Below are 15,220 nucleotides of genomic sequence, written 5' to 3'. Positions count from 1 at the left end.
CCGTGACGTCACAACATGAAGCAATCCGCCATTTTCTCAATCTTATTACACGCACCAAGTCAAGTCAGCTCTGTTATTTTCCGTTTTTTCGACTGTTTTCCCGTACCTTGGAGACATCATGCCTCGTCGGTGTGTTTCTCTCTGGCACTCACCGAGGGTGGACGCTCCCCCTTCCTCTCCTGCTTGCTTCTTTGTTTTGTCTTGTCTTAACTTTCTTGTTGCCTCTTTTTGCACTGCTCTCCAAATCTAAACATTGGAACTATTTAACTGGCCTCAACAAAATTGACAAGATCTTGGGTTTGGGGGAACCTGACGAAGCGGTTGTTGCTGGACACACGACGGACTCTTGGGAGAAGAAGGAAGGCCGCGTGCCTGGCGACCCTTTTCTGTCGAGGACGGGAAGATATCCACCTATTCGGAATTATGACAACAGGACATCTGCTGATTAGAGTAAGCGTTGCTCTGGTTTGTCGACAAATTGTAAGTTGCTGGCAGTCTTCAAAGTACCCCAAAGCTGCCACAAATGATTGGAGGATGCGGGAAGAACTGTGGATTACATCGGACTGTCTACCCCGCAGTTTTTGAGGACTAGTCATAGACAATTTTTGAGTGAAAAGCAAATTTTATTTTCACTCGCATACAAATCATTTTAACTTGGATTTTTTCCCTGGCTTCGAGACTCTCCCGAAGATCACTGCCCTTAAGACACAACAAAGTCCCTTTTTTGTCTCTCATGGATATACACCTGTTGTTGTGAACTTTGGACTAGCGACGGCAAATACATCAAAGCCGCGGAACAGAGACACACTATGGGCTTATACACACACACGCACACATCAAAAAAATATACGCCACACATACACCCTCCTGTCCCCCAATCCAACGCCCTCAACGCAATCCCATAGGGGTGATGAATGGATGGCCAGCGCCTGAGAGCTGCGGCCTACCACCATGACCTTGAACTACCTTCCCTTTGTTGCTAGATATCTCGAGATGTATGTTGTAATATGTATATGTGCTTTGCTATGGAGGTTTTTTTCTCACTCCGAACTAGGCCCCCTTAGGAGCCCAGTCTGGATTTTATTTTTTTACTCATCCTTCCCCAGCGTTTACCTTTTTCCCATCTTTTACGGGGCGCCTTATGGCGACCCATCAGCGTTCTTGTTCTGTAACCCTGTACACTGTTTGTTTGTCTAATCTTGAACAGGTTTGTGCTGAAAACAAAGTTTCGTTGTACTTGTTGCAATGACAATAAAGACCTACCTACCTACAAAACGAACAGAGACAGATCGAAGTTGCACCAGTGGCCAAAAGATGCGAAAGTCCCTCGTTTGTTCCGCACACGTTACCGACGACAGCTAAGCTACGACAGAGAGGGCAAGAAAGTGTGGATATCCTGCGACACTCAAAGCAGATGCATTTCCAACGATAAAGTCAACGAAATTTGCAATATTGGAAAACAGACCACCACTGAATCTGCCGGAGTGCGAGCTATTTAGGGACGACGGCAGTCTGTTCCCGCATACGAGCGAGGTAAACCCCCTGGATATGTTGCCCAAGACGTGATCAATGCCACTTCTTTTTCTGTCTCATTTTGTCAACCAAACTTATTACGTTGTACATGAATGCACAAAGTTGAGTTTTGTTGATGTTATTGACTTATGTGGAGTGTGCTAATCAGACGTATTTGGTCACGGCATGACTGCAAGCTAATTAATATATGTACATATTGCATCATTATGCCTCATTTGTAGCTATAATTTCATCCAGCCTTTCCCTCCACCCACATTTAATGCCAAACAAACACATACCAATCGTTGGTTAGAAGGCGATCGCCGAATTCGTCCTCGCTTCCTCCCGGGCCGCTGTCTGTCGTGATATGGCTCAATAGCTTCAGTTTCTTCTTCAATTTCGTTTTCGCGACATGTGTAATCTGTTGAATCGCTTATGGCGCTGAAATCCGAGTCTGAATCCGAGATAATATCGCTATACCTTTCTGTGCTATCCGCCATGTTTGTTTCTGTGTGGTCACGCTGTGACGTCACAGGATAATGGACGGGTGGATATAACCACGGTTAAAATCAGGCACTTTGAAGCCGTTTTTCGGGATATTGCATGATGGGTAAAATTTTGAGAAAAACTTTGAAAAATAAAATAAGCCACTGGGAACTGATTTTTATTGGTTTTAACCCTTCAGAAATTGTGATAATGTTTCCCTTTAAGGGGCTCCGCCGTCAGAATGCTTCAGTTGGGTTTTGCGGCCATTTGGGCAATTTGGGGGCTTCCTCCCATGCTTCCAGGACATCAGACAAACACACATCTGTATTTTATAAGGCGGACCAAGACGGACCAAGACGGACCAAGACGGAATAAACAAAGCATGATGATTCACACTCTGTGACGATGAGGACGCGCAGCTGTATTATGACGGCCAGCGCCCAGCGAGTGTAAACAGAACATACACACACAGTAAAAGGATGAGTTGAACAGTCAAATATCTGGAAAGGATTCATCAGCTCACCAGCTGGAGCTATATGATATGCTAATTGAGTATGCGTCAAGTAGTCTGTGCGGGTAAAAAGCAGTGTTAAAGGTCTGGAGAATGAGCATATATTACATGTCCAGTTCAAATGTTCTGCATATAAAAGTAACAGGCGACTAATTGGCACACGGTGCTGTACGCTTTTCACATGTCAGCGCAGCTGAGAGAACAGAGACTGGAATGTTCCATCGTGAGACGAACAAAACTATGTCCTGACCCTCACAATTTCATTCTCCGTCAATTAGGGAGCGAGCGGAGGCATTGTGTCCGATTGTTTTGCGGTTGTTTGTTGCAACTTTGAACTCCGTCCGTCAGAGTTCAGCCGGAGGTCGGGGGAGCAGACGAGGCTGCGGCGTTGGGGTGGGGAAGGTGCTAATTGGGCCCAGAGTCTGACGAGTGGACAGCAAAGACGGGAAAGCAAATAAAAAGAAGCGTGGTAGTGTTTTTTTCGCGTACACGAGACTGGAAGTCAACCATGACGCTAATTACAGACTGCGCTAACGATGGGTTCAAAATTGAAAGATGGAGTAGGGCGGGGGTGTGCAAAGTGCGGCCCGTGGCACAATAGTTAGGATTCTAATATTAGCACGGGAGATTTTGCAGGTATACACCTTTTTGGCTGAGAGAGCCATGAAAGCCAAATATTTTAAAATGTATTTTCGTGAGAGCCATATAATATTTTTTAACAGTGAATACAACTAAATGCGTGCATGTTTAAGTAAGACAACATATTTTAGAGTATAATACATCTCATATTCTTCTTAATAACATTGTTATTCTGAAGTCCACCAATGATAAATAAAATATTTCTTACCATTAATGGGACTTCTTGAACAGGTGCGGTATAAAACGGATGGATGGATTAAAATGCATGAGAATGTTTTATATTTTGAACCTTATTTTTAATACTGTTATTACCAGCGGAATTATTCATTACTTATCGTTTTAAGCAATGGCAGCTAAGATTTATCTGAGAGCCAGATGCAGTCATCAAAAGAGCCACATCTGGCTCGAGAGCCATAGGTTCCCTACCCCTGGCTTAGCGTGAAATATTTTGCTCCTTGATGAATGCTACCTTTTAGCATGCTAACGTTAATAGGCTAACTTTTTAGGGAAGTTTTATAGGGATGGACCAGAGTCATATCTTGGTGTTAGATGCATGCTAATGGTAGCATGCTAGCATTTTTAACCCATTTTTATATGTTTTATCTTATAGTATATTAGCATGCTAGCATTTTTAACCCATTTTTATATATTTTGATCTTATAGTATATTAGCATGCTAGCTTTTTTTTTTTCTTTTTTTTCGCAAATTCAGCAGATACACACCACAGTGTAATATATTGGTATTACACTAATGCTAACTGTAAACATGTTTTTGTTAGCATAATACTGTTAGCGTCATATCTTTTTAGAATTTTTGAAGGTATACAGCTCAGCATTAAATATTTTGTCACTTGATGAATGCTACCTGTTAGCATTTTGACATCAATAGGCTATCTTTTTTTTTTTTTTTAGCTAATTTTATAGATATACACCAGGATCATATTTTAGTACTTGATGTATGTTTTTAATTTCATTATTTTTTTTTCATTTTAGCACGCTAGCATTTGAAACTAATTTGTAAGATTTACATCGTAGAGTAATATATTTTTGTACTTGATGCATGCTGCAGGTAGCATTTTAGTATGCTCCATTTTTTAGCTAATTTAGCTGGTTTACACTTCCGTGTCATATTATTTTGGTGTTTTACCACTGCTAATTTTAAGCATGCTATTGTTAGCATGCTAGCTTTTTTAGGAGATTTTGCAGGTATACACCTCAGCGTCAAATATTTGGTTACTTGACGAATGCAACCTGTCAGCATGTCACGTTAATAGGCTAACTTTTTTCGCTAATTGTATAGATATACACCAGAGTCATATTTTGGCACATAATGTATGTTCATTTTAGCATGCTAGCATTTTTAACACATGTTTAAGGGTATAGATCTCAGAGTAATATATTTTGGCATAATGACCCATACAACAGTTAGCATTTTAGCATTTACACTTCTTTAGCTAGTACAGCAGGCATACACTTCAGTATCATATATTTTGGGATTTCCCTAATACTGACAGTACACATGCTAATGTTTGCATGTTAGCGTACTATTAGTGTGATAGGTTTTTTCAATGTTGCAGTTATACACCTCAGCGTCAAATATTTTGTTACTTGACAAATGCTACCTGTTAGCACGTTAACGTTGATACACTAACCTTTTCAGCTCCTTTTGTAGGTATAGACTAGAGTCATATTTCGGTACTTCATCTACGCTAATGTTAGCATGCATGCATTTTTAAAAAATGTTTCAGGTGTACATTGCAGCGTAATATATGTTGGTACTTGATGCATTCTAGTGGGCATTTTTTTAGCATGCTACCTATTAGCTAATTTAGCAGGTATACACCTCAGTGTCATATATTTTGGTATTTCACAAATGCTAACTAAAAGCATGCTATTGATAGCATGTTAGCATAATACTGTTTGCATCTAGCTTTTTTAGCTCATTTTGCTCATATTTTTATGACTTGATGCTATCTAGCCAGCGTGCTCACTGTTAGCCTTTCAGTTTGGCTTTGGCTCTTCAGCATTCACACAATATTTCTACTGCATTTTCTTCTTCTTTGAAAAAACTATATATCGTACTTGCTTTGAAGGGGAAAACTACCAAAATAGCACTCATATCCTTAGAGGAAAATATTAGGGCACCCCTGGAGTAGGGCTTTTAAAGGCCTACTGAAAGCCACTACTACCGACCACGCAGTCTGATAAGTTTATATATCAATGATGAAATATTAACATTGCAACACATGCCAATACGGCCTTTTTAGTTTACTAAATTGCAATTTTAAATTTCCCGCTAAGTGTCGTGTTGACAAACGTCGCGGTATGATGATGTGTATGATGACGCGTGTGTTTGACGTCTCGGGTTGTAGCGGACATTATTTTCCAGCCCGATCCAAGCAATAAGTAGTCTGCTTTAATCGCATAATTACACAGTATTCTGGATAATCTGTGCTGCTGAATCTTTTGCAATTTGTTCATTTAATAATGGAGAAGTCAAAGTAGAAAGATGGAGGTGGGAAGCTATTAGCCTTTAGCCACACAAACACACAGCGTTTCCTTGTTTAAAATTCCCGAATGTGAAGCTTTACTATGGATCAGAGCGATCAAGCGAACATGGATCCCAACCACATGGCAACCGGCAGTTTTCTGTGAGAAAATTGTGGTCTTACCGGAGACACCAGCGGAGCTTCGTCCTGCTGCAGTGCGTGACTTAATTCCCTCAGAGACTCTGGCGTCTACACACCCGTGGCCACACCCCTCCGACTTTAAGTACTGTATATCACTGAAACACTATTAACACAATAGGCAGATTAAAATTTTTCCGGAATTATCATAGGAAATGGGTCTAACAACATCTGAATCGCTCTCACTGCAATCGCCTTTTTTTTCTTCTAGTCCTTCACTCTAAATTTCCTCATCCACGAATCTTTCATCCTCGCTCAAAATAATGGGGAAATTGTCGCTTTCTCGGCCCGAATAGCTCTTGCTGCTGGAGGCTATGATTATAAACAATGGGAGGATGTGAGGATGTGAGGAGCTCTACAACCAGTGACGTCATGCGCACATGGTCTGCTACTCCTGGTAAAGGCAAGGCTTTTTTATTAGCGACCAAAACTTGTGAACTTTATCGTGGATGTTCTCTACTAAATCCTTTCAGCAAAAATATGGCAATATCGCGAAATGATGAAGTATGACACATAGAATGGACCTGCTATCCCCGTTTAAATAAGAAAATCTCATTTCAGTAGGCCTTTAAAAAGCATGAAGGGATGACGTTAAGACAGGCCAGGGAGGAAGAGCAGAGTGGACAAAGGGCGGGGTCCTAATGAGGCTCATTAGCGCTCCAAACAAGAAAGAATGAGTCACCTTTAAACTGTGAACTTCAACGCTGGGCACGCTTCATTGCTCCTGCCTTCCGGAATCCTTCCTGGACTCACATGCACACAAAAAAAAAGTTATTAGACAGAAAAACTAAAAAAACTCCCATCTTAAATCTTCTGCTTTTACGCGTGTGTGTTTTTATCACAGCCATAATGTAGCATAAACACGCTCTGTTTGTTGCTAAGCAGGGATTTCCACAGGAAATACAGGAAGTCATAAAGTAACCGCCGTCATTTGGATGTGAATAATGATGAGCGTTGACAATATTTAAAATCAATTCTCAACGCCCATCTCACAGTTGCACTAAGGTGAGCATCAATCAGCCAATGAGGTCGCAGCTTGACAGGCCGCCAGGTGGCTTTGTCATCGCCATTTTCTGAACCGATGCGCCTTTTTCTGCCCTCCAAGCGGCGAGCGATCGCACAAACACGGCGAGCAGACGCTCGAGGGGTAAGTCGCAACAATTCAAATTGGCTCTGCTGGATCCATCTAATTTCCTGTGACGGCGAGAACAACTGGCTGCCGTGGCGACGCGCAGCACACATCCTGTCTGGCGCAGGTGTGCGCGTGTGTGTGTGTGTGTGTGTGAGGGTGAAGCCCATCTTCATTTTGGCGGCATTGAGGTGTGTTTTAATGTGAACTACAGCTGCTGCAGCTGCACGCCGCCTCGATCCCTGCGGCTAACGCCAGGAAGTGTTTTCCAGAGAAACTCCCCCTGGACGTCATATGAGGGAGTCCCGGATAGTGTGCCGGTGTGTGTGTGAGTGTGTGAGAGAGAGCACTTGCACTTGGCACCACACAGCCTATTCTCTGCAAGATCAAAGCAGTGCTATTGAGCTACGCATTTAAAATAATATATATCAAATTAATGGTGTCGTGATGTCAAATGTTTCAAATAAAAAAGGTCACATCATCAGTAAAAAAATATTTTTTTTTCTACTTCGAACATGTCAGACTTGGATTTCGCTTTTGTGAGTCTCTAAGCGGGTCTCCAGCTGCAGCTGTAAGCCTTCAAAATAAAAGTATCATTGATGTCAGAGCGCCTGCGTTCGGCATCAGGACGCACAAAAGCCTTCAGTTCCTGCACACACGCTCCAGATGTCAGGCAGTGAGGGACATTTAAAGAGCTGACGACTTACGTACATCCGAATTTCTCTCACACACTTGCCAGGGTCACGGCTCAGGCAGCCAGCCGGCCGCTCAAAGCCCTGGCGAGGACAAGGTGAGTCGGTCGCCGCGGCGTCCCACTTGCAAGGTCGTGCTTGTCGGAAAGAGGGGTGAGGTGGGCTAGGAGGACAAGGGTTGGCATTAGCATACAGGCTGGCTGCGCTAAAAGTTAGTGAACAGTTGGTAAAGTCATCCCAAAAAAATAAATCTGGTACCATTTTAGCAGCTGGACGGATTCAAAGTGGCGGCACGCTAACGTGACAGCCAGAAGAAATGTAAACTCAGCTGTCAGGTCTGACGCCGCCGAGTGCATGAAAGCGGCTTCAAGCTGATCGGCTGATAACTTTTTATTGTTTGCGTTACAAAGTGGACCGAAACCAATCAGCACACTCTGTTCTGGGCCACCGCCCCCGACGCCAGGAGAGCCGTGATGACGTCATCGCTGTAGGCCAAGGCGTGGCGCAGCACCTGCACAGTGTGCTGGCCAATCACAGGGGGAGGCGTGGGCTCGCGGGTGGAGAAGCTGCTGTAGCGGACGGCGGGACCTGACAACAACAAAACATGACGCAGCACAAAAACATGTCATCACAGTCGTCCCTCGTCCCACGTTGCACTTTCAAGTTTGGGGCTTTCGCAGGGGTGTCAAACTCATTTTTGATTGAGGGCCACGTTGCAGTTCTGGCTGCCCTCAGAGGGCTGCTTGTAAAAGTGAATAAAATATGAATATAAACGTATAAGGCTTTGCAAATGCATTTAATCATTATATGTATATGTATATATATATATATATATATATATATATATATAAATATACATATATATACATATGCATATATACATATATGTGTGTGTATATATATATATATATATATATATATATATATATATATATATATATATATATATATATATATATATATAAATATACATATATATACATATACATATATATATACATATATATGTGTATATATATATATATATATATAAATATACATATACATATATATATACATATATATGTATATATATATATACATATACATATATATACGTATATATATATATACATATATATATATACATATATATATATATATATTCATATAAGGGTTGCCCACATATGTGGTCCTCTCCAAGGTTCTCATAGTCCTCATAGTCACCGACTTCCCACTGGGTGTGAGTTTTCCTTGCCCTTATGTGGGCCTGCCGAGGATGTCGTAGTGGTTTGTGTTGTGGTTTGTGCAGCCCTTTGAGACACTAGTGATTTAGGGCTATATAAATGAACATTGATTGATTGATTGATATATACATATATATATATGCTAGGGGTGTAACGGTACACAAAAAATTCGGTTCGGTACGTACCTCGGTTCAGAGGTCACGGTTCGGTTAATTTTCGGTGCAGTAAGAAAAAAACAAAATATATCTTTTTTGATTATTTATTTAACGAATTTGCTAAATCTTCCACCAAAAATATTTTGATGAGAAGTAATCGGAAACCTGGATAGGTCAATAATTCATAATAACATTGATTTTGATTCAATGTTATGTTTTGAGCAATGACAGTTTGAAAGAAAAAAACAGCTTTGTTAGTTAGACAACGTTGCAACTTTTTCTAAATTACATTTAGCCTTTAAGCTTTTTTATTTCACTTTTGTTTATGTTTTTGTTTATTTTAATAGTATTTTTAGAATGTGCCATGGGCCTTTAAAACATTAGGTGTGTGCCGCAAATGGCCTCCGGGGCACACTTTTGACACCCCTGCTATAGATATTAAAAAATTAAATCAGAGCCTGGCGACACATGCATGTTTATCATAACTCTCTCGCTCTGTCTGTCTCTGTCCCTTCCTCACGAATGCTGCTGTGTGCAGAAATTGTCTTGTTTTGAACCCCTTCTTAACCTTGAACGTACATTGAAAATACACGCAACCCTAACTTAAAATGCCGGACATTTGAGGCATTTAAGAAACTCCACCCGGACAGCCCCGCAAAAGAGGACATATCCGGTGAAAAGAGGAGGTATGGTCAGTCTATCATAGCCCAGTTGTTGCTAGCATGCCGTGTGTTGTTGTTTTTTTGATTGATTGAAACTTTTATTAGTAGATTGCACAGTACAGTACATATTCCGCACAATTGACCACTAAATGCTAACACCCCAATAAGTATTTCAACCTGTTTTAAGTCGGGGTCCACGTAAATCAATTCATGGTGCCTCGTAGGGGTGCAACGGATCAAAAAACTCACGGATTGGATCATTTTTTTCGGATCAGCAAAGAAAAAAAAAGACAAGACAAATAAACAGAAGTTTTGCCGTTTTGTTTTGTAACACTTTTAAAATTATTAAATTAAAATATAAAAAAATCTAGTTCAAGCGCACAAGGCATAATATCTTCTTTTCAACATAATTAATGACAAACAGTGCCACATAAAAAGGCATTTCTCCTTTCCTCCACTGCTTGTGTCAGTACCTGCACAAGGTGACTCTGGTAGAGGGGGCGTGTCTTCTCATCTCCCACTCTGCTGTGATGAAATGAGCGCTTATGACCTCCACCCTTCTGTCGTGAGCGCAACAGATGATGCTCGGGATAGTTTGTCCACAACTTTTTCTTCTCTTGCTCATAAAAATCTGCCGCAATCTTATCGTTGAAGTTGGTGCGCGACGGGATGTCGTAATGTGGCTGAATCACTTTCAGCATGTGTTTAAAACCCTTGTTTTGCACAATGGAGTCTGCACCTATAAACACACCGATTAAATGGCACGGGGCGTTCAAGTTCCTCCGTTACTCCGCTCGCCATTACCACGCTGTGCGAACAACTTTTTTTTTCTTTTTTTTTCATGAATCAGATATTGATCCGAACGGATCACGGATCAATGTTGATCCGTTGCACCACAAGTGCCTCGGTGTGCATTGTTTACAAAACGTGCGCTACTTAATATGTCAGTGTCGTTCGGTACACCTCCGAACTGAACCGAAACCCCCGTACCGAATGGGTTCAATACAAATACACGTACCGTTACACCCCTAATATACACATATACATATATACATATATATGTATATACGTATGTATATATATATACATATATATACATACATATATACATATATATATATATATACATATATATACATATATATGTATATATATATACATATATATACATGTATATATACATATATATATATATATATACATATATATACACATATATACACATATTATAAATATACATATATACATATATATACATATATACATACATATATACACATATATATGTATATATATATGTGTATATATATACATATATGTATATATACATATGTATGTATATATATACATATATATGTATATATATGGATATATATATATGCATATATATTTGTATATATATGTATATATGTACACGTATATGTATGTATATATATATATATATATACATACATATATATATACATTAAAAAATGGATGAATATATATATATATATATATATATATATATATATATATATATATATATATATATATATATATATATATATATATATATATATATATATATATATATGTATACACGGGAGGCACACGCTCAGCTGCTATCCGGTAAGAACTGACTTTTTAACCAACATTTTCTCACCGAAACCTGCTGCGTGACATTCCGTCGGGGTCTATGTCCGCTTTGATCGATACTAAAGCTTCACCTCCGTGAATTTTAAACAAGGAATCACCGTGTGTTTGTGTGGCTAAAGGGTAAAGCTTCCCAACGCCATCTTTCTACTTTGACTTCTCCATTATTAATTGAACAAATTGCAAAAGATTCAGCAACACAGATGTCCAGAATACTGTGTAAGCAGACGACTTTTAGCTGTGTGTGTGTGCAGCACTCATATTCATAACAGCCCGTGACGTCACGCGTACACGTCATCATTACGCGACGTTTTCAAGAAAAAAGTCCCGGGAAATTTAAAATTGCAATTTAGTAAACTAAAAAGGCCGTATTGGCATGTGTTGCAATGTTAATATTTCATCATTGATATATAAACTATCAGACTGCATGGTGGGTAGTAGTGGCTTTCAGTAGGCCTTTAAATGTCGTTAAAAAGCATGTTCTTTCAATGTTGTATTTGTTTTGTAGAATTTTAGTTTGGAAATGACCAAATTTCAATGGTCAAATCAATGTCAGAACCCAACATTTATTAATTGTCGTTAAAAAGCTTGTTCTTTCAACATAGTATTTGTGTCGTAGACTATTGGTTGGGAAATAACCAAATTTCAACGGTCAAATCAACATCACAGCTCGACTTTGAATAAATGTTGTCAAAAAGCATGCTGTTTCAACGTTGTTATTTGTGTTGTAGAATATTGTTTATTGTGTTGGCCCTGCGATTAGGTGGCGACTTGTCCAGGGTGTACGCCGCCTTCCGCCCGAATGCAGCTGAGACAGGCTCCAGCACCCCCCGCCACCCCGAAAGGGACAAGCGGTAGAAAAATGAATGGATGGATAGAACACTGTTTGGGAAATGACCAAAATTCAATGGTCAAATCAACATCACAACCCAACATTGATTAAACGTTGTCAAAAAACATGTTGTTTCACCGTTATGTTTGAGTTGTTCAACATCAGGACCTAATTCAACAAGTTCTCAACGTTGTTTTAATGTCTTCAGCCTGCGGGGCAGTGACCTTGTTTCCCTCCTCGCTCTTCATCGCCCCATTGATTATCTGACAATGCTTCCTTTCCAGTGAGACAAATAAAAGCGGAAACAAAAACAACTTGAAGACGTCGGCGGGAACAAACTGTTTTTTTAAAGAAAGGAAACGAGTGCAGCGTTCATAAGCCGTGAGTGTGCGAAGGGGAAATGATTCAGCAATATTGGACGTAATGGTTGAGTTCATTCAACGCATTATATTTGTTGTTCTACCTCAGCCAGGAAAAAATCTGAAGAAAAGCCAAAGGCAGACATGCTAGCGCCCTCTACAGGATGGACCCGATTGGCCCCGCGTAGAGAATGTTGAGCCGTGCACTTAAACGTCGCGGCCACTTGAAGCCAACGCTCAGTGCAGTTTTCTGCTTTGCTCAAGCCCAGTTCGGGATGAGACGTTTTATCACACGGCAGCGCCGCCGCTGCCGATTATGAACGGCTTCCTGCAGTGTCGCACAGGAAGCAGGAAGTCAGATGAGAAGACAAACGGCTTCCTCTGTGTGGAAAGGTGCTGAGATCCATCAAACTGTGTGTGCGTGTGCGTGTGTGTGTGTGTGTGTGTGTGTGTGTGTGTGTGTGTGCGCACGCTCACCAGGCACAGCGATGCATCCTGCGGTGGGATGGTTCATCTCCTGGATGAGTCCATTATGTTTCACCTGCAGACAAACAGTACCACTGGTCTTTTTAGCTGTCAATCACAGGCGCCAGTGGGGCGTGACGCGGGGCGGAGGTCATAAGTCAGGTTCGAGTCGCCCCCTGTCGGACAATACCAACATTGAACATTGTGCCCAGGCTAATAGCCGCCAAACAACAGCTGCACAACAGCTGGTCCAGATGCGGTTGCGAGACAGTGGAAAATCGTCCTCAGGTTGTCAGAGAACAAAGTCTAAATTGAAATGTATTTTGACAATAGGAAAAATTCGAAGAATCATTTTGGTTTTGGCTACTGAGTCTAAAGTTTCCCCCGGTTTGATCCTCCCTCGAGCATCCTAGTATGTGTGTGTGTGTTTGATGTGTGTGCCCTGGTGATTACATGCATGTGTGTGTGTGCCATGCTATCTGTTTGTTATGCAGGGTATCATTACATCCATATGGCCGTCACACACACACACTCTCACACACAACTCTTGTTCTTCTCAAACGTTTTCCAGCTCGTCATCAAAACAAAAAGCCATCCCAGTCAGAAAGTCGTAAAGATCAAAGGGAATACGATGCGTCTCTGTGTTGGCCGCTCCTGTCGCACCTGTCCTGTGCGTGCAGGCATCGGTGAACAGACGTGATCCATTCACGGGCCGTGGTTTCGGGCCCCTTGCCCGCTCACTTCCTGATCTCCTCCCTCTCCATCTTTTCCACCACTTTCATCCTTCCTTCCCTCGTGCACAAGCGGGCTGTTAGAAACGCAGCAAGCATTTGTATGGCTGGCGTGCAGTCGCACGCATCATCGGCGCTTCAGTGACACATCGTAAGCCAGACATCAAAGAGGTCAACCACGGACAATTTCTCTGACTGTCGGTACAGGCGTTACAGTTTTAAACATGTTCTATATACATTGTAACCTCGATTTACAAACCCCTATGTTTGCGAGTTACAAACTTTTAGATCACGCCAAATATGTCTCTGTGTGCGAACGCCTCGATCATTCATTTTGTGTCCTGTTGAAGCCGTTTTGTGCTTGCTCGTACTGAAGAGGCTTCATACCACAACAAGTTTGTAATTGTGACAAGAGCTGACTTTTTGGGCGAAAAAAGTTGTCAAAGCAAACTTATTACACAGCGGCGAAGACACTTTCTCTCATTCAGCGGCACCTCTTCCAAGACACACACACACACACACACACACACACACACACACACACACACACACACACACACACACACACGGCTCGTCCCCCGCCCACTCTCTTCGCTCCCGAAAGGACCTTTGCCGATAATATAATAAGGAGATTTTACATTTTTAAATGTTTATTGTTGCAGTAATATGGTAAGCATTTTTGTGATTTCTGATCGTTTGTGAGGGCACCAAAGGGACTTCTGTGTGTGGGCAGAGCAGTGCTTACAACACAGTTCAGCTTGGTTGTTTGATATAATGTACTGTATAGCAGGGGTTCTTAACCTTTTTTATCTCGGGGCCCAACTTTTCCACCACAGAGGGGCTTGGGGACCACTCAAACATTAACACTGAATTAGTACACTTACTTTTGACTTGAATCGTATTCTATAATTATATCTAACCTACTTACACTTCAACAGGCTAAACCTCCATCCATCCATCCATCTTCTTCCGTTTATCCGAAGTCGGGTAGCGGGGGCAATAGCCTAAGCAGAAAAGACCAGACTTCCCTCTCCTCAGCTATTTTACCCATCTTTTCCCGAGGGATCCCGAGGCGTGCCCCGCCCAGCTCGGAGACATAGTCTCTACACCGTGTCCTGGGTCTTTCACGCCCCAGGGAGGGTTTTGAGGAGCATTTTGACCAGGCTAAACCAAAAAGCAAAAACCTAAAACATAAAAGTAAAGACTAATTAAATATACGGCAAAAGAAGGGGACTTAATAAAAACTGATGAAAAATAAATTTACATATAAAAACGCAGTGTTAAATTTAACAAATTTTAACTAAATTAATCGTAAATAATAATAATATATGTTTCTTAAATAAACTGTCATGTTCAAATGGAAATGAAATGAATGAATGAAAATATAGCTTCACAACAATAGTCATAATTTTTGTGCTTAAGAAACGTCCCTTATTACTTTGATATTGTCATTACTGCCACAAGAGGTGGAAAAGTGTATTACAACCGAGTACCACTGGG

At 41.0% G+C, this 15,220-nt stretch overlaps 1 protein-coding gene across 1 annotated transcript in view; it reads right to left on the bottom strand.

The window, feature by feature from the left end:
- Window positions 1-8,032: 8,032 nt before the first annotated feature.
- sugct (succinyl-CoA:glutarate-CoA transferase) overlaps window positions 8,033-15,220 on the bottom strand; it is a 63,764-nt gene continuing 56,576 nt past the window's right edge. Inside the window, exons 13-14 of the mRNA XM_061921471.1 lie at window positions 13,002-13,065; window positions 8,033-8,243 (exon numbers count right to left, since the gene is read on the bottom strand). Of these exons, the coding sequence (XP_061777455.1) occupies window positions 8,080-8,243; window positions 13,002-13,065 (228 nt within the window). The 3' untranslated portion in view covers window positions 8,033-8,079. The remainder of the gene's footprint in view (window positions 8,244-13,001; window positions 13,066-15,220) is intronic.

Source organism: Nerophis ophidion, linkage group LG15, assembly GCF_033978795.1.
Source record: "Nerophis ophidion isolate RoL-2023_Sa linkage group LG15, RoL_Noph_v1.0, whole genome shotgun sequence".
Taxonomy (NCBI): Eukaryota; Metazoa; Chordata; class Actinopteri; order Syngnathiformes; family Syngnathidae; genus Nerophis; species Nerophis ophidion.
The sequence above is the reverse complement of the archived record's forward strand: the minus strand, read 5'-3'. Positions and strand labels throughout refer to the sequence as shown.